This window comes from Melanaphis sacchari, unplaced genomic scaffold (genome assembly GCF_002803265.2).
Source record: "Melanaphis sacchari strain LSU unplaced genomic scaffold, SCAv2.0 Contig0_pilon_pilon, whole genome shotgun sequence".
Taxonomy (NCBI): Eukaryota; Metazoa; Arthropoda; class Insecta; order Hemiptera; family Aphididae; genus Melanaphis; species Melanaphis sacchari.
This window is the reverse complement of record NW_020270366.1, coordinates 18,884,237-18,904,189: the sequence shown is the minus strand read 5'-3', so window position 1 is coordinate 18,904,189 and position 19,953 is coordinate 18,884,237. Positions and strand designations below refer to the sequence as shown.

The 19,953-nt window shown below is 25.2% G+C and overlaps 2 protein-coding genes across 3 annotated transcripts in view; one reads left to right on the top strand and one right to left on the bottom strand.

Annotated features, from left to right (window-relative positions):
* The window catches only part of LOC112591463 (protein eva-1 homolog C), a 226,458-nt gene extending 219,719 nt beyond the window's left edge, over positions 1–6,739 (top strand). For both annotated transcript variants that reach the window (XM_025335311.1, XM_025335303.1), the window contains 2 exons: positions 1,922–2,193; positions 6,448–6,739. In XM_025335311.1, coding sequence (XP_025191096.1) covers positions 1,922–2,193; positions 6,448–6,525 — 350 coding nt within the window. In that variant the 3' untranslated portion in view covers positions 6,526–6,739. The remainder of the gene's footprint in view (positions 1–1,921; positions 2,194–6,447) is intronic.
* Positions 6,740–18,677: 11,938 nt separating this feature from the next.
* LOC112596044 (60S ribosomal protein L8-like) lies at positions 18,678–19,676 on the bottom strand. Its single transcript, XM_025341496.1, has 3 exons — positions 19,567–19,676; positions 18,865–19,211; positions 18,678–18,797 (listed from the first exon to the last, which is right to left on the bottom strand). The coding sequence occupies exons 2-3, from the start codon at positions 19,201–19,203 to the stop codon at positions 18,756–18,758; spliced, it is 381 nt and encodes a 126-aa protein (XP_025197281.1). The 5' UTR covers positions 19,204–19,211; positions 19,567–19,676; the 3' UTR covers positions 18,678–18,755.
* Positions 19,677–19,953: the final 277 nt, after the last annotated feature.

Genomic DNA, 19,953 nt, shown 5'->3' with positions numbered 1-19,953 from the left:
TCTATTTCTAGAGCTATTTTATAATTTATTTGTACAATTATTGCCAAAAAATTTAATTGATTTTACTAAAAACATCACATTAATTACACAAAAATATTTGTTATAATATTATATTATGTATTAATATTAAAAACTTCTAAGTCAATACCAACATACAGTTAAATGGTTTTAATGAGTTTGTGGTATCGATAAATAAAAATTAGTCAGAATATTTTGAAAATTCTTATCGGAAAATAATTAGATCTATGTGTTAAAACAAAAAGTTTTATGTCCCTGCGATAAATAATTTTTAAATCTTAGCATAATAACTAAATCATTATTTTTAGTTCAAGTAACCAATTTTATCAAAATTACAACTTCAAATATTAATTAACAAAAAACCATGCCTATGTAGTAATGTTTTCGATACTTTTATTATGTTGTGAGATGAACTATATACTAAATTTTCAAGCCTTGAATGTAAACATTTATAATTTGATGAATTTTAAACTTCTAAAATCTAAATAATTTGAAACTTTTGTAATTTATTCGAATTTAGTTTAAAATTGAACTTCCGCTTAAAAAAGAAATTATGCTAATATATTTTTGATATGTTTTAATCACTATAAAGACAAACTATTAAGAATCTTTTAATAAATGTTCAAACTTTAAGCTGATCGTAGAAATGTGTACGTATAAAAATCAAATATGTTTAAAATAAGCCAAAATATTTTGAAAATTATACCACTTTTATAAAATTCTAATATAAATATTTGGTAAAAATCTCAAGTATCTACGGTTATTTGTTTTTGAATTATAACAAAATCAATTTTGTCAAGAATTGGTTTTGCGTTAATATTTCCGTTTTTCTGTTATTTTTCCCTTTTAACCCCAAATGTACCAACTAGATCCTACTTTCTATCAGAAACCACTTTTAAAGTTAAAGATCAAAATACTTTCCCCGAAATATAAAAAATATCAACAGACATAAAAAGAAATTAAAAAAACACACATCATTGCAAAACCAATATATTTATTGTACTACTCAGAGCCTGAAATCAAAAGTCAATATTATTATTATACACACAAAAATAGTCAAAAATAATTACATTCCATAAAATTGAAGCCAATTACTGTGTAATCACACCATTCTATTAGAAAACGACAATAATAATGAATGTTGTAGATATTATGTTATATTATAATCAACCGTATAAATACTAATAAAAATGTATGCTCAACGAGTGATATCTGATTTTTTAAATTCGTTCCCAACAAAATACCAAAAACAAATACCAATACAATAATGTTACGCCAATGTGGCTTGGTCGTTTTTTATTTATCATTATTACAATTATTATTATTGAACACCAGACTAGTCTTTTTTTTTTAAAAAAACGTATACCAAAATAGAGGTATATACATGATAATCTAACGGCCGAACTTGAATTAATAAACGTAGCATCAAAGTCAGTATATATGATAGAGATTGTGTTATGTGGTCGGAGCTATAACTTCTACACAGCAGTGATCTCACATTCTGCGTGCGTTAACCGTTCACAGTGGTGCTAGGACTGCGTGCTTATAATACAAGCAAAACGTAAGTCAGGCGATCGAACCACTACGCCATAGTAATAATAATAATAATAATAATATATGCTCCGTAGTATTACCCACTTCATTTATATACTATCTATAGACGCAATACTGCTGTCTAATACGGAAAATATTATAGTCCCGCCGAATGCATTACGGATTTGACTATTGTCCGCCACGTCGTTTCGATATAATTAAATTGTTATCGATATATTTCGCGAGTCTTTTTTGTCGTATAGGATCTATCATAATAATTAGGTACTTTTGTTGTTATACGCTATATGTGTACGAAAATGATTAATTTATATACTAGAATATATATTTTTTGTGTTATTTTTTTGTTTAGAAAAACAAGACAAGTTTTACTTATACTTGGGCGGTGGAATAATTGGCGGCCTGTTGTCCATATTATGTGTTGTGGCGGCCAAATACGTCTGGCAGCGTTCCAGGAGACATTTGGACAACAAACATAAGTCCGATAACACCAGCCATGACATGTCAATCGACCCAAATGCATTTAGCGATAACATTAGCGAAGTAGACGCCGATATTGATCTAACGGATATTACACAATTTCCCATCACCGTTATACCAACACAACAGTTATCGCCAAGCGAAGTAAGAGATTTATTATTATGATGATAAAAATGTTATGTTCTCAAAAGGCAAAATATAATATGCAAGAAATCTTAATAGAATATAGTAGATAAGACCCTTGAATGATTTTGAACAGAACTTTAAACTAATTTTTAAACAATTTACAACAAATAAAATGTTAAGAGTATCACCTACCTATACATTTTTTAGTTTTATAAATCATTTGGCAATTTTAAAATCCAAATATTTACCCACCAATAAATTAAATTTGTACTCTACACAAAGAGAGGAAGTTATTTTATTTTTATTTTATACATAATAGGAGGGAGTGATCGCATAATTTACTCTCCTTGGGTATATAACCTCTACAGCCTTATAAATTAAATTAAATAGGTACATAATCTGTTTTTTTTTTTTTAATTTAAACGTTTAAAGTATAGTGGTTTAACATTTTTAATCAAAACTTAACTCTTAAAACTTATCTATACACTACTATTATTTAATTCGAAAATTACATTCAATTGTTCTAAAATTACGAGAAATATAAAAAACTGTGGTGGTCTGATAAATCCGTACACCAATCCTAAATTTTTACAAAAGTGTGTAAATTTACACAACCCTAATAGCTTAAATTCACACACTTACAGAATACAATATGTAAATTAAATTTACTCATAAAATAAAGTAAATTTATCCCGATTACGCAATAACTGAATCTGCATAAATGTCATCAGCTAATAGACCTACGCCAATTAACACTTACACACAGTAAGTATTTAGATGAACCTCTTTTAATCGTGAAAATAAGAAAATAATACAACTACAATAATATAATACTAATAACGCAGTGCATACTAACTATTAACTGTGTGTTATTTACATACAGCTATGCATTTTTATTTCAAAACTCAAGTTCTTTATTATACTAAAGTATGAAAATTCCTATAATATTTCCCTTTTGATGCAAAACTAAAAAACTTAATCTCGTCGAGGCCTTTTGAAATAGCAACGTGTTGTGAATTAACTTATTGATATTCCAATATGTAAAAAATCAGTCTGCCTACTATTATTGGTGGACATCGGTAAATATGTAATAATTATTTTTTGAGTATACTATGGCACAAAAATATTAAAAAAACGATAAACATATAATCAATGACAAATAAGTAAAGTTTATAAAATTCGTAAAAAAATTACTTGAAAAAAATAAAATACCGCCTAACACTGAAATTACTGCTAGTACCTTTTAATGGTTAAAAAAAGATAAAGGTATCATTTTAAATAAGTTATTATGTCTGATGAGAATACCGTTCGTGGAAAAAAAATTAAACATTTCCCAATAATGAAAAGTTTAATAATTAACTTAAATGATTTGTACGATTCGCCATAAAGTATAAATACATACCAGTTTATCACACAATAAATGGGAAGAAAAATCAAATGAATTGAATTTAAAGTTAAAGTATACAATTTTTTTCAACAAATCCGAGATGTCCATCAAATTTAAAAATTATATTTAATCGTATATTATGAATAGTTTACGATTGTAATAATATATGAAGAACATTTTTTATTCAATTTTAATATAAATGTAAAAATATCTTAAATAATTATTATTTATAGTTACGTTAATCAATATAAATTAAATTAAAATAAGTAAGTAAAGAAAATTATTCTATTTTGATTACTTGAATTATTTTATTCCCTATTTAATTTGAATTATCAAGGTACCGTTGTACATAATAATTCCAGTATTTCACAACATCTAAAAGAATAAATTTTATTTGTAAAAAAAAAAAAAAAGTATGGAATACCAACTACCTATATAGTATAATTATTTATCGTATAATAGATGTATAAACTTATTACATATTTTCATGATCAAGAAAATAATGAAAATCGTCGGGAACTGTCGTATTTAATAAATAATACATTGAAAATAATATATTATGCTTGTATAACTTTGTCGTGGTTCCTAGGAGATGTTATTAATAATAATTAATAAGATTATAAATTTAAATTTAACTTCATTTTTAATTTTGTGCGGAGTAAATAATCTTTAATTAATAATGTTTTATATATATTTCAATATTATTAAAATTCCAATAAAAAAATATGAATTAATACGTACTTAAAAGTTTCAAATGCTTTCCATAACATATTATTACCAGTACCTACATCGGTTGGTCATTTAGAAAACATATATGATGCTCCAAAAGATTAATTTTTGAATTTAACAGAAAATGAGTGAATTAGAAAAAAACCATAATGATGTATTAATAATGTAACTGGTAACACAAGTCCAATTTATTCAGTGGAGATAAACTGTATTGTTATAGTTTTTTATTAAATTTCCAATAAAAATAAGCGTTAAAAAAATTATTGGATTGAGTTCTGAAAAAAAAATTAAATCTTTACAGTCCATAAAAATAATTTATAATACATACAATATATTATTGATGTGTTCAAAAATACCCACCTTGAAATTCTTACAAAAAAAACGTTTTATGTTCTCAATAATATTGTTATGACAAAATCAACTAGAAATAATTTTCAATATTTAAATACACAATTAATGTCGTTATTTTAAACCATCTGGTAAATATTATATAGAGTCACAATTTAAATATTTTTTGTAATTACAAGTTTTTAAACAAAAAATGTAATATAAAACTTATAAAATATATATAAAAATTATTACATAATATATTTATCAAAATTCAAAAAATATTTTTGTTTATACAAAATAAATAATTTTTAAATGTCCAACTATGTTGTTTAATCATAGATAACGAAAAATAATAACAAGTTAGGTATATTATTAAATAGACACCTATAAAAAGTATTTTATTTATGTGTGACTCCTGAGAACTTTTTTTTTATTGTTATTTACTAAGATATTTACAATCTGAATAATACTCATATATATATATTCTAAAAATAAAACATTTAAACGTTGAATATAAAAAATATAAAATACAATTAGCTCAATTTTTAAATCTCAATTCACCCCCTCTTTTTGGCAGCTTGAAGAGTGATAAAATTTGACTAATTCATATCATCATTACATATATTATAACAGTCAAATGTATTAAAAATAACTACTCGTAAAAATTTTACAATTAAACAAAATTTCTAAAAATTTTTTTTTTTTATAATATTTAATCTATGATATATCCATATGTAGGATCTAATTTAATTGAAAATATAGTATTTAATATTTATACTAGTAAAAATATAAATTTTAAAATAAGTTATTTAATTTATAACGGTGTTAAATGACTTTTAAATTGATAAACGTACCAACCTTATAGTAAATTATATAGAAGCTATAAATATATGTTACAGAACAATACAGTTTTACATCTTAAAAAATATTTTATATAAGTATAAAGTTGAAAAGTTTTTCAAATCGAATCATAGGCTTAAACAACGACATTTTAAATCAAATGACAAATGATTAAAAATATATACACTACCCACTACAGGTAACATATACCTACTTAATGTCGTAAATAACAATTTCCGACAAATTTCATGAAACATAAGTGATCTAACTCTAACGTAATATCATCTGTTGTGTGATCGTGGAATAGAAATTACACAATTATGCAAAGATATATATACATTTTTCTAATAGAATAAAACAATGTAAGACAGTAGAACATATTACGTTTTTTTTACAATTATTTTTAAACCAATAGAATATAAAATTATCCATAACTTTTCTACTTTAAACTATCGTAATAATATTCTTAATGCTGCTTAAATAATTTTAAGTTCTAACTATTTTAACTAGACTGTATTTTTAATGGGGACACGAAAGCTTGACGCTTAATTAAAGGACAAAAAAATTGATCTCTTTCCTCTTTAAGTATTTTAGTTAATACAAATCTTATATTTATAAATTAGAATGTATATAATATATATGTAACCAATTATGTACTGTAACTTAATATTTCCAAACTATTCTTTACAATTTTTAAAATTCTAATTAGGTACACTATCTTTGTTTGAAGTTTATTTTCTCAACACAAGTCACTCGGATTTTCCTACCAACTCTTTTGGGAATTAATGATGAGTATATTGTACTCAATTATTCTTAAAATATATATATAAGCCTGCATCTATACAAACAACTGCTATAGTTTAAATTGTTTAACATAATTTTCAATTATCATAAACATAATTGACGTTTCAAATGTATTTTAATCACGTTTAAAATTTAAATTATGTACGATTAATCGTAATTTCAATATTTTGTTGCCAATATAGGTGGTGAGATATGGAAACGAAGGTATTGCGCCCAAAAGTTTGTGTAGGAATGACAGCTCGCAATATTATTATGGATGACAAAATGGCGGCAAGGAGACGGTCAGCCGGCTGCCTTGCTCATCTCAAACGCCAGCAAATCCTGCCGCATCAAGAATGTATTGTTTCTAATGAACGGAATCGTTGCTTGCCCAAGAATGAGCTTAGCAAAATCCAACTAAAAGACTTTCGAATTTACCTTAGTCTATAATTTCTTTTATTTATATATATATATATATATATATATATAAACATATATATTAATAAATATCTGCGTATCAGTCAAATCGTGTTATATAATTTTAAGTAATTATTGTATAATAAATTTACCGGTAATTTAATAAATTCAAAACCAAAGAAAGAGAAACGAATCGAAAACAATTTATATTTAAATTGATGTAAAAATAATTATCACAGCAGATGAGTTTTATATGATGTGAACATTACGTAATTTAAAAACATGAAGAAGATTACAGCTTCATATCCATTACCATAATGAATATGTTAGTATTGATTTTTTGCACTTAAAAATAACCGTAGGTGACGAATAAAACTTCATAAAGTGATAGGTAATGACTAATTTGATAAATTTCAACATGAAAAGACACTTAATCTTGGTGGTATGTTATTAACTTTTGACATCCAAAATTATAATAAAACTTATTTTAAAATTATTAATTCATTAAGTAAATATAGAATTATTATTATTTTTTTTTTTTTAATCCAAAATAAACAAATTTTAGAGATTGTTGTTTTTAATTAGTATAATATCTCAAAAAAAAAATATATATATTTAAATTAAATACAATACTATAAATATAAATTAATACACTTTCGGATAATATACAGTTTTCACATTAACTTCTAATTTGAGTGCTACAGCAATTTCCTGTACCTGTACAACACAAAAATATTTTGTAACGTAATACATATGACTTTCAAAATTATAGCTTAACTTATCATAAAAATATAAAAATTTAATTTTTTTTAGCTTAAATTCATAAATGAATTTTTTAACAGATAATTAATTAATATATGTATAATATAATATAACAATATATGTAATCAACGATTTACAAATGGAGGATAACCTGTTTTTCTTTTGCAATCTTAGTTAGGATTTAAAATGACACTTATAATCGCGTATTATACCCGTCATGATGAAAATGTAGTATTAATGTCCATTATTAAACATAATAAATCAAAAAATGAAAAAATGAAAAAATATAATTTAAATTTAAATAAATAGATTTTATAAAGATAAAAAAATTCAATTAATTATCACAACACAGCCAAACAAACAGGTAGATTAATCGTGGATATAAAATCATTCATTAAATATAACAACACCTTTCTGTAGTGCATGGATATTAGACATTTTTAGACACACAGCAGTGCATAATATAAAAATATAGGTAGTCAAAAACGATATTTGTTAAGCATTAAACGAAATCAGATTAACATAAACTCAATTAAAAAATGAATAAGGTAATAACCCAATATTGATCTCTCTATTACTTATAGGCTATAACACTTAAATGTAATATTTACAAGTATTGAAGAATATCATTATAATATAAAAATATCCATTCTAAACAATAAAAAAATTATTTTATTTCTCCAAACATAAATAAACTAACAATACTATTTACTACTAGTTACGTCATTACGTGTTACTTACCTAAAGTGATTTTAGTTTTAGTTTATTTTTATTTTCACAACACTCAAACTTTACGACTACGAGTATTCAAGTATAAAATCCGCCCAGTAGGAAATCATAAATAATTGAAAAATATTGTTTTGAAGCAAAAATCAAAGTGATTGTTATACTTCTTTATAATACAAGTAATAATATATAAACGAACCATATCTTTATTATCTCAGTTTTAAAGTATAATAAATGTTAGTATTCATGTATGTTAATTGTATGTAAAGACATTTTAAGTAATCTTGTTGTATTTTATTATTATATTTATGTTTTTTAACTGTGTTGATAACTATAGTTCATTGTTTATCATTAAAACTGTACTACTTTGTAATCTCACCATATTTATTTATTATTTTTTTTTTTCTATTTAATACTTTTATGATGAAATACAAAATATAAAATTATGTAGTCAATACAATTTATTTATTTATTCAATTGTTATACAATAGATAATATAATTTAATCAATGTAAATTGTAATAGATATTGTTTTATTATGTACTTACCAAAACCATTTTTACTTTTATTTATTTTTCATTAAACCTCAATGCAATGTAAATAAATGTAATGTAAATATTCTCTGAATAAAATTATTTTTAAAAAAACATCATACTCACCAAGTTCAAATTATTATTTAAAGAACATTCCGAGGACATAACAACATAATAGTAATATTTGCAAGTTGCAAGTATTATAAAACTAATGTTCTTTTCATAAATACTGACTAATCGTTAAATTTAATGATAATCAGCGTTGAAATTTCCTAGATAAATAACTTTTATCTTTATCTCATCGAGAAAAATAAAAATAAATTATTTGAGTACAAACTAAATAGTTTTCAATAAAATTGTCTTACGTATTTTTTTTTTTTTTTTTGTTATTTTGTTATTTTAATTATTTGAAATAATTGAAATTTATCATGAACAATGTTTTCATTGTCTGAATAAATATTGTTTTAATTTTCTATTAATAATATTAAACTGCTTTTAGCTTAATATTAATGATACAGAATTTTTCGTGTTTATTTTAGTATTATCACTTAAGTACTAATAATAAATATTAAATATCAAGTATGTACACATGTCCATGACATGTATAGGTTTATACTCGTAGTTAAATTTCAAACGACTTCGACCAATTCATCTTGCATAAAGCAGTTTATCGTGGTACCAACTACGCTTTCCCCATCACTCATATTAGAATTCCAAAATGATCAATCGAAGTAAAATGTTATGTTAATACATATATTTAATAATAATTTATTTTTACTTAAACTTCTGCTTAAAAAAAAATAAGAATATCATGATATTGTATTGTATCGATGTATTTCTTTATTTCGATAGTTTAATCTATGTTGATTTATTAATTAACTGACTTTAGTCGGTCATTTGATCATAGTTTATTATAATAGTTAATAATTTTAATCTAAGTAGATTACTAACCTACTTACCAAATTTTAATGTCACCAAAAGTTAATGAGTTGAATACTAGCGTATTAGTTGATCATCTGGTTAAAAAAATAAATATTATACTTCATATTAAAGACAACTTAACTGGTGATCATATAGTTCTATACCATTCTCCAAAATTACACCACTACACAGATTTTAAATCTTATACAATTAAATAAATAAAAATAGTGACTTGGCGTGGCGCGTTGGCTGCTACCAGTCGTGGAATGCGACTGAGAGTAAGTAACGGCCATAGCTACTAGCTCCCGAATGGGTGACCACCTGGGATCATAGTGGTTAAAAACTTTGCCACACATACACGTGTTTACTATCAACCGTAAAAATCATAAAAAACAACCTACCGTACCAACCTTACCCCTACAACAGCTAATGGCCCTAGTCATTGAAGCTTAAGTTCAATAAAAAAAAAAAAGAATAAAAATAACATGATTATTACTGCAATTATATGATATCTTAAGTATGTTATACAATGCAACACCAAATATACAACAATGAATGATGAAATATATTTAAATTCAACTTAGTATCTATATTGCCTATATAATACGCCACACTATACATTATGTTCGTAAGACTGTCCAAAATACTAAAGCTAACAATTGTATTTATTTTTAACTTTATTGATCGAACGACTTGAATTAATATATTTTCTAAAATTACATATTAGTTAAGTAAATTTAGTTTAATTATATTAATTAAAATTATTTACTAATCAATTTAACTCTAAACTGCCGTGATAAGTGATGTAATGAACTAATCACTAGAATTATTTTTTTTTTTAGTATAATTTTTTATTCAGCAATCTATTACAAAACAATAACAATAAACTTAATTGATAATATATATTAAATAGTCGTAGGAATGACATAGCGAAGAGATCTCCCATTGGAGATACTTTGTAGGAGGAATCACTAAAACTATAAGAAAAATACAACCAAGATTAAACTTTGATAATAGTGATCTAATTTTAAAATAAAACAAATTTCCAATGTATAAATTTACATGCACAAAATAAGTGTAACTATTCATACGCTACCGAAATTATTAATTATAAACATTTAAACAGTTACATATAAAAATTGTGTATGGCTGAACAAACCACAATCAAATTTACAAATTACATTCAAAATAATAATACCTACCTATCATTATTCTGACAATAATTGAATCAAAAAAAAATTAAAAAACTCATAAAGTATTTGAATTTGAAAAAAAATCAATACTAGTGTTTTGAAGTTTACTGCTTTCAGTAACGATGTATACTATACTTGACAAAATTATATTCTGTACTTGTATCAAAATGACGTGTCCAAAGTTAACATTTATTTTCTTTGGATTCAAATCCATAACAATTTTAAACAATTTATTATATGATAGAAAAAATAACGTCAAACGAAAAAACCATTAATCAGATGACGAACTATCCAAAGAAAAGTTTGGATAAAATCAAAAATGAGTTACAAAACTATTTAAAACACTTAATAGTTTTGATTACTTTTTCTAAAAAATACTGAAATTTGTATAGGCGTATGTATTATGTAGATATTTCGTTAAAATACCAAGTAGCTATCAAAAATCAATACCTATTTATAAAACAGTTAGATGATTTGGATTATTCGTCCAATAATAAGTACTAGATAATAATACAGGTTATGATAGAAATAAATAAAATAAGTATATAACTTATGCACAAAACACCAAGGTACAATCCTTGTAAGGAATAAATAGACATTTTCCTCCGTCTAAATTTTAAAAACGAACAGAGATTAATCATTAAGATCTTATTGGAATTGATTAATCCATCTGCGTCCCCGAATAAAATATGTTTCGATAAAAACATACCATCATATTATTTTAGACTTTCATAAAAAAAAAAAATTATTTTGTATATTTTGTAGTCTGTTAAATTACGTAAATACTATGTCATTGTTTTATATTTATTTATACGTACTCGTTTGTATACGGGTGAGGAATACTAAAATAATTAAAGTCATAACCAGATCAATGAAATTAAATAGTTCAAAAAGTCAATTAGTCGAAGGGCCGATAAACATCTTAACCAAAATGATACCACTCTATCAAGTTACTATTTTTAAACAGATGTCAACATAATGCATATATTTTAAGTACATATTTAGTAATTTTTGTGCACATAAGTGGTTATTACAAACTATTAATATCAATTATTATTATTATTGTACACAATATAATAAGTTGTCCTAATTATAATAAATATTTTTATAAAAAACACACACAAATTTGATACATCTATGATCAATATTTAAGTCACATATAAAATATCTGATTGAAAAATTATTGATCCCGGTTTCAAAATTTTTAAATGTTTGATTTGGGATTCTTTATTGTAAAATTCAGATTTCTAGTTGAAATTTTTCTAATCCAGAATTAATATACGAGTAGTTACAATATTACTCTTAGAATTTTAAATTTATTGTTGTAAGATATAATAATTGAATTAGAAAAACATCTATTCTATTACATTATGTGATCAACCGATATTTTGTATTTGAAAGAAAAATATCAATTCAAAATCTGAAGTGATGATGACTTATAAAGCGGGCGTCAATTTGTCCTGACGATAACTGGATTGCCATCTACTGCCGTTGTCAATGAACTTCTCGACACACACGAGAAGAACCACCCACGACTGTCACAACTTGCATCACTGTATAGCGCTTTGTGGTACGTAATTTTTTTTCTAGATAAGCAACATTCATCCGAGCCAATCCTAATAACAATGTTGATAAGTTTGATGGATAAAACGAGGTGAGGAGAAAATAAATCGTACCGTACAAAAGCGCCAAAATCTTAAGTACTTGTACAATATACTCAAGTGCGTTTATACTCGTACGTTAAATTCAAAAATATATTGCTATCTAATTATAATGTCTGTAGTAAAAAATAATTTTTAAAAAACAGCTATAAAAAATCATTTTATGTATTTTGTTTAGATGAACTAAAGTACAAATTTTTCGCCAAATGGCCAGTAGTAATATGTCATAAATGTCATATAATTTATAACAATTAATAATTTGTTGACTGTTAGATTAGAATATTTCTATTCATTGTGGTTTTACATTTTATCGATGTTTTTTACAATTTTCAACTTTTTGGCGTTCGTGATATACGTATTACATTAAGTATAATACTATATTAGCACTCATATCCTACTAATTTTGGCACAAATAACAGATATTTTTTATGTGTTTGGCGCTTACATTAAGTTAGATTTATCTTAATCCATCCCAAATACAACTGAACCCAACGATATAGTATAAAAGTTATATTTTCTTTCCTCATCAGTTGTCAGTATTATCGTTATTATAACTAATATTATAAGTATCGATAAAGTTATTATTTGTATAATTATGTTGTTATGAACATTATTGATAGGCAATTCATACCTTAATAATTTCAAATTTATTATCCAATTATCCATTATTATATGATTTTTACTTTTGATGTGGATGTGTGTTTAAGAATGTCGAAACTACAAATTTACCTATTCATCCAATTCACGAAAAAAAAAATAAAAATAGATATTAAATAAAATATTAATATTTATTAATTGTACACTGTACGTGTTCTTCAAAAAAATCAACCGTCTTTTTTCAAAACTTTCCAACAGTTAACAGTGGGTGCGTAAAGTGAAATTGAAACAGCTCGTGGTTTATGTCCCCTGGTACGTTTTCAAGATGCGCGTTTGACATTTTAACACATTTTTTCCATAGCCATTTTATCTACGCGGTGATTATGCTGATAGTTTACTGATGAGTGTAGTAATCAATATCACACAAATAGTGTTAAAAGTCAGCCACTGGTCCGAATCGATCACAGACCATACTCCACCTTCACGTTGAATAATACATAAGAATTATTTACATACCTACTGTTTTTATACTGTCATTATGCCCACAATAAGATATCAAAAATTCATCTACATCAAATAATTTCCTCACTATTAATAGGCCTACTACTAACAATTCAACGCACAACACCAACGTGTGAACACCGTAAAAATTGTACTCAAAATAAGTACCTACCTACCTGCGTAAGCCCAAACCAATGTCAAAATCTACACAAATAATTATTTCTATTACAAAATAAAATTTTTTTAAATAATATGCATATGTGTTTTCGTTGTGCGCAAACTATTCATCGATTTTCAAGTAAAAAAACTTTGAATGTGCGCAAACGAATCACGCCGCAATATAGCGCAATCGGATATAATAGTTCAAAGGCAGAAAACCTAAGGTCCGTTAATTCTTCAACCACGATTTCTCTTAATTTTGATGGCTGCATTTGCTATTCCCGGAAAATAGAACATAATCTCTTTTCAGAATTCCACCTGAAACCGCACACCAATTCCAAGATTTCGCACATCGTTGACTCGCAATAATATTTACCCTGCTGTTAATGCCTGTATAATGAAAAAAAATATTCCCTGAACGAGCTGAAAGGTACTATACCGTACCCTTTGCGGGCATTATAATGAAAAACTCTGGTCGAAACTTACTTTGTCGGTTATAGGTGAGTTTAATTGTTTTTTTGTACAAGACCACTCCAATTGTTGCACGGCCGTACGGGGTCAACAAATTACAACAAGTTTGAACGTTTTCGACAAGTTTTAGATCGATACACACACTACATTTTAAATGTAATTGTTATAATTACATACTCATCGTAGATAGGTACCTATATCTATTTATTGACGAAACTATAGTCTATTATTTTGTAGTTTTATCGTTTATAAGATAAACGTAGGTTTTTGGAAAAAAAAAGTGACCATATTATTCGTGAAAAATAATGAATTTCCGTTGTCGTACACGTACCTAATTTAATATTCATGGGAGTGAGCAGGATAAGTTATTAAGTTATGTATTTAAAATGTAAATTTTAAATGTATCTACTCCCTCTTATTGCAATTTGCAGTAAATGCTACAATTTGATAAAGTGAAAACTATAATAATTGTATAAATTCCAACTGTATTTTTTTAAATCCAATAGAGAATATTTTAAACATTATACAAGTTCCGATAAATACAGGAAATACTTGAAGTAGATACGTTTAAATTTTCAAAATACAAAAAAACTGTTTTCCGTTTTTACATATACTTTTTACTTATTAGCTACCTTCCTATCTACTTGTAAAAATAATGAGATTTAAAATAAATGTACGTTTTTAAAATTAAAACAGAAACATTTTTAAGTCCATAGACTACTTGATGAGTATTAAATACTTATTTTATGGAATATGGACTGGATTTATAAACATATGAAGAGTTCTCTAATGTTTATATCCATATCACTTTAACTTATGTACTTGGAAGAACTGATATGAATTTAATCTCTATACTTAATATTTGAATATTTAATTTAATTTTTTTTTTATATATATATATATATATATATTATTTTTCACAACCTATGTTTATATTCATACAATAAGCGAAATCGCTAAAAAATAGAGTAGTGGCATGATATACTTGAATGGAGAATTATTTATTGAAAATACAGCGTGTGGAAAAATATCCTCCTTAGTTTTTAAGACAATTAAACAAAAAAACAATTTTATTTATCAATTTTTTTTTTATTTATTTATATTTATTGTACAATATTGGAAATTTAAATTTATGTAGTTTTAAATAAAATTTCGATCAAGTGATGTCCTTTGCATTGCTTCAAGCAAAATAAAAAGTTTTGAATAACTTTCTCAAACATTTTTTGAGGTATACGACTAATTTTTATAGTAATTACTTCCTTCAAAACTTCCAAATTCCTTGGACAACATTAATAAACTTGAGATTTAACATAACCCTAAAGAATAAAATCACATAGTGTTAAATCAGAAGATATCACGTGGGTCACAAAATATCGCGTCTTATAAAAATCAAATTCAGTCAATCAAATATTATTCTTAACTTCTAAGTTTTTAGTATTTTGTTTTAGCGGAAGAGTTGGTTTTTAAAATATGAGGGTGGACATTAAACGAGTCTGAGAGTAAGCTGTAGTAAACTAACTTACTTTCATTAATTTTTATGCCCCATTCATTGTACATAATGATAAAAGGTCCAAATGAGTTTGCATATATTACGCAGCTATATTTTGATTTTGATATACAGCAAGGAGCGTTTTGTCGTCGACAAAGTCACTTGCTATGGTGTTGAATGGAATATTTTATAACATAGTAAAATATTTCATGCATCTAAAATTAAAATAATTCTTTTTTTAATAGATACCTACCTAAATTTATTTTTATAAAAATCTGTAATTAGTGATTATTTTCTCTTTAATATTATGATACAAGGGTTACCTACATACCTATTTAAAATACTTGGTTAATATTTTATATTATTAAAAAATATAGTCCGAGAAAAAATTATTATGTATATTGATTATTTGTTTAGCATCATAAAATACTAAAATAACTAATTAAAATTAGTTCGTAAAAACTTATTTGAAAAAATATATTTTATCATTAAATAGTTATTTTTCAAATACGTTTTAATCGCTCAGTATACTTAAATTTACTTTCTAGAGACAAGTTTATACACAATGGTATCTCAATTGAATGTATTTCAATATAAAACCAATAAGTAGGTAACATTAGCATTTAACACCTACAATGGCTACAATATAGCACTAATGATCACTATAGCCAATCGCATGTCAGAGAAATGTTAACAGTAATACTGTGCTAATATAATAATGGATAGTGTAAAATTAATAAAAAAAAATCATAAAAAAATTATTTATGGTAGATTTTTATGTACGAGTACAATTCAGCATAAACTAATAAAAATCACGAGATGGAAATGTTCCCGGAAGTCTTCAAAGAAATTTTCTACGGTACATTAGTTATTACCAACAGAGATAAATATATTTTTAATACAATTTTTTAATTTATTTATTTATGTATACAGATTTAAGGAATCCAAGCTTAGATATAGCGCATTCTCATGCTGGTGATCTACACATTGGCATTGTTGAAAAGTCTAAGAAAGAAATGGAAAACTGATTTAAAATATCAACAATTATTACACCTTCTCGAGTTTTCGCGGAATTTTTCTTTAATTTGCTAAGAGAGACTGATATCTACTCCAAAAGCAAAGGCCGTAAAAAGAACATCGTGTAATAATTATAACAGTAAAATGTACACTTATGTAATAATATTTAAAAAATATTGTTCAATCATAAATACGCGATATCCCAGTATTCAATATAATAACAGTAATAATAATAATAGCTTTATTGCAACAATATTATTCATAATTGTCAATTTCAAAAATAGATTACAATATCACAACTACTCCTAAAAGCAGAGTTTGTGCTGGGATAGCGATTCTTATCTGTTTAAGTATACATATGCATAATAATTTACCGTTTATTTAAATTTAGTTTATAATAAAAAATTTTTGTATTAGAATTAGACAAAAATACAATTTAGGGAAAAGAGAAATCAAAATTTAAGTAATAGATAGATCCAAACCTTTTATATAATTTTTATTTAAAAGATTTTAAATTATAAAAATTATTGATATTTATATTTAACTTACAACATAAACTTAAGCTCATATTTAGTATACTATTTTTATCAAAAACTTAATTTTGATATGGTACATAATATATATTTACATTTTGTATGTATTTAATATTATATTCATGATAAGAGAAAGAGACTAAGTGCTTATCCTTATAAAGTTCTATCAGGGTTGATTAATTATAAATAAAATTAAGATTCTCTTGTAAATTATAATGGTGCTAGTTTGCATAGATATATTAAATACGCATTAATAGTAATATTAATTTTAGATAGGTAAGAAAACATTATACGATCCCACTCAAATTTACATAGGTACCATAAGAAATTTGATTGTAAGAGTGATAAATACATTAATCTTTTATAATTTCACTTCTTGAAATGCATAAAAAAATATATGTGGGATATTATTTAAATAATTTATATGACTTTATAATTTTAATCTATTGTCAATAATTAAACCAAGATATTTTAGTTCTTTTACATTATCAAATTTTATGCATTTTGAATCACATACATTAATTAATACTAAATTTTAATGAATGTACTTTTAAGTTATAATTATTTAAGCAGTTTGTAATTTTTGAAGTAAAACTTCCTAATATATTTCGATTTGCTTAAATATAATTTTAATTTGTTTTGACAAAACCAAACATAAATTTTATTTGGTTCACAATACAAGTTTTCTAGTTAGTTCTGATAATTAAATAGCTATATCATTAGAAAAATTTAGAATCTCAATACTTGGATTTTTATTAATTTTTAAGAGGTCATTAATAACAATAATAAATAATAAAGGACCTAATACTGTGCCTTGGGGCACCCCACAATATAAATGAAGATTGTCATTCAAACATCATCGGCTACCAACAGTACCATTTTCACCAATTCATCATTCTTTTTCCGCTGAAATCGTTTGATGCGTCGCTTTTCGTTTTTCCTCCACGTTACTGTGTATATATTTTGTAACTTATATAAGTTCATCGCAATATATTATTTAATACTTTTTATCTGCATTGTATGCTTTAATTGGAGTAATCTCAAATTCTTTATTAAACTAAACCAGTTCTACCCAACTGACCTATTACCTTTACTCACCCAACTAAACTATGTACCGTTATCATAATATTATGACTTTACATAATATGTTGTTTTCTATCAATATTACGTTCTCCACCTATTCAAATCATAAGTACAAACTTTCTTATTAATATTAATTGTACTGATATAGTCTAATTTTATTAGTTGTAAACACTTTCAATAATAATCAATTCCAAAGTTTCACATCTACCAGGCGTGTCGTAACGGCTCTATTTTTTTAAATTAAAAATTTAAATGATAAAAGACTCATTTGTGTTTTCTTCAAGGAATTCAAGTATTTGTTATCGGCTAAACAAGGTTATAAAATAAAATGATAAATAATTTTGCAATACAAGAAAAAATCAATAAACCAGTTAGTTGCTTTTGTTTTTTTTTTATTTATAATAAACTACAGATAAATCATCACCTTTCTTGGTAACCACTTAACCTTCTCAAATTCCACCACCAGTTCTTCTGGCAGCAATGAAACCAACCTAAAATTTAGTTTGAATATTATTAGTAACAATTAAGGTATATTAAAAAAAAAAATATGTAATTTACCTTTCTTCCGGCGCTGGTTCCTCTCTTAACTCTGGATGCTTTGCCAACATGTTGATGATTACCGATATGTTGATGATTTCCGATATGTTGATGATTACCAATATGTTGATGATTACCGATATGTTGATGATTTCCGATATGTTGATGATTACCAACATGTTGATGATTACCTACATGTTGATGATTACCAGTATGTTGATGATTATCAATATGTTTATGATTACCGCCTCCATAAGGACGCCTAACTGAGTTCATAGCAACGACTCCTTTGGGGTATTTAGCGTGGGAACGGAAAACGCTTCCCGCACATTTCCTCTGAGAACGAATAACTCTACCCATAGTGTTATCTGGAACATAAACGTAATAAAACAATCAAATCTATTGTAGATAAATTAAGAGTAAAATCCACAATCCAAATAGTCGGCTCAGGTTTAAAAACAAAATAAGACAATACGTTAAGTGTACATTTTTCAGTAACTTACAATTATTTAAAACTAAAGCACGAAACTCAATATTAGATTATAAACGTTAAAAAAATCTGGGAATATACCACTTCACACCAGATTTGAATACCAGTTGATGAGTCTAAACATTGGAGAAATTAATATATTTTAATCACAATACAAACTAAAAAGTTCTAAGACGGATATCTGTCTGTCAAATTGAATTGGTTAGATAATTAAGGATAAACATATTACTTACGATTTAAACGATGAACTACGTAGTACACAATGAACAATGAACTGTTTCCCAAACGAAAAACTCGTACACTGTGGAATCAGTACGGATGCACAACAACGTAATGTATACCACACAAACACAGTTTAGCCAACTATATTGACCGTCAAGAAAAAGCTATTTATATGAAAACCTAAATTTTGACCATTTCAAAATTAAATCTTAAATCAAACAACTAATCTAAATAAAAAAAAATAATTAAAATACTTACGGACTTACAAAAAATAGTAAAAGTATTTTGATTAAAACCATAGTACCACTAGACTAACCTTTAGTACACGTAGAACAGTCATGGCTATTCTAATATAAAATCAGTGAAATGGTATTAGGCTGTAATGAAAAACTTATTGT

Coding starts and splice junctions, on each gene's coding strand:
- LOC112596044 (XM_025341496.1), bottom strand. CDS start 19,203: ATGGGTAGAGTTATTCGTTCTCAGAGGAAATGTGCGGGAAGCGTTTTC. Junction 18,798..18,864: donor GAACCAGCGCCGGAAGAAAG/GTAAATTACATA, acceptor ACTAAATTTTAG/GTTGGTTTCATTGCTGCCAG.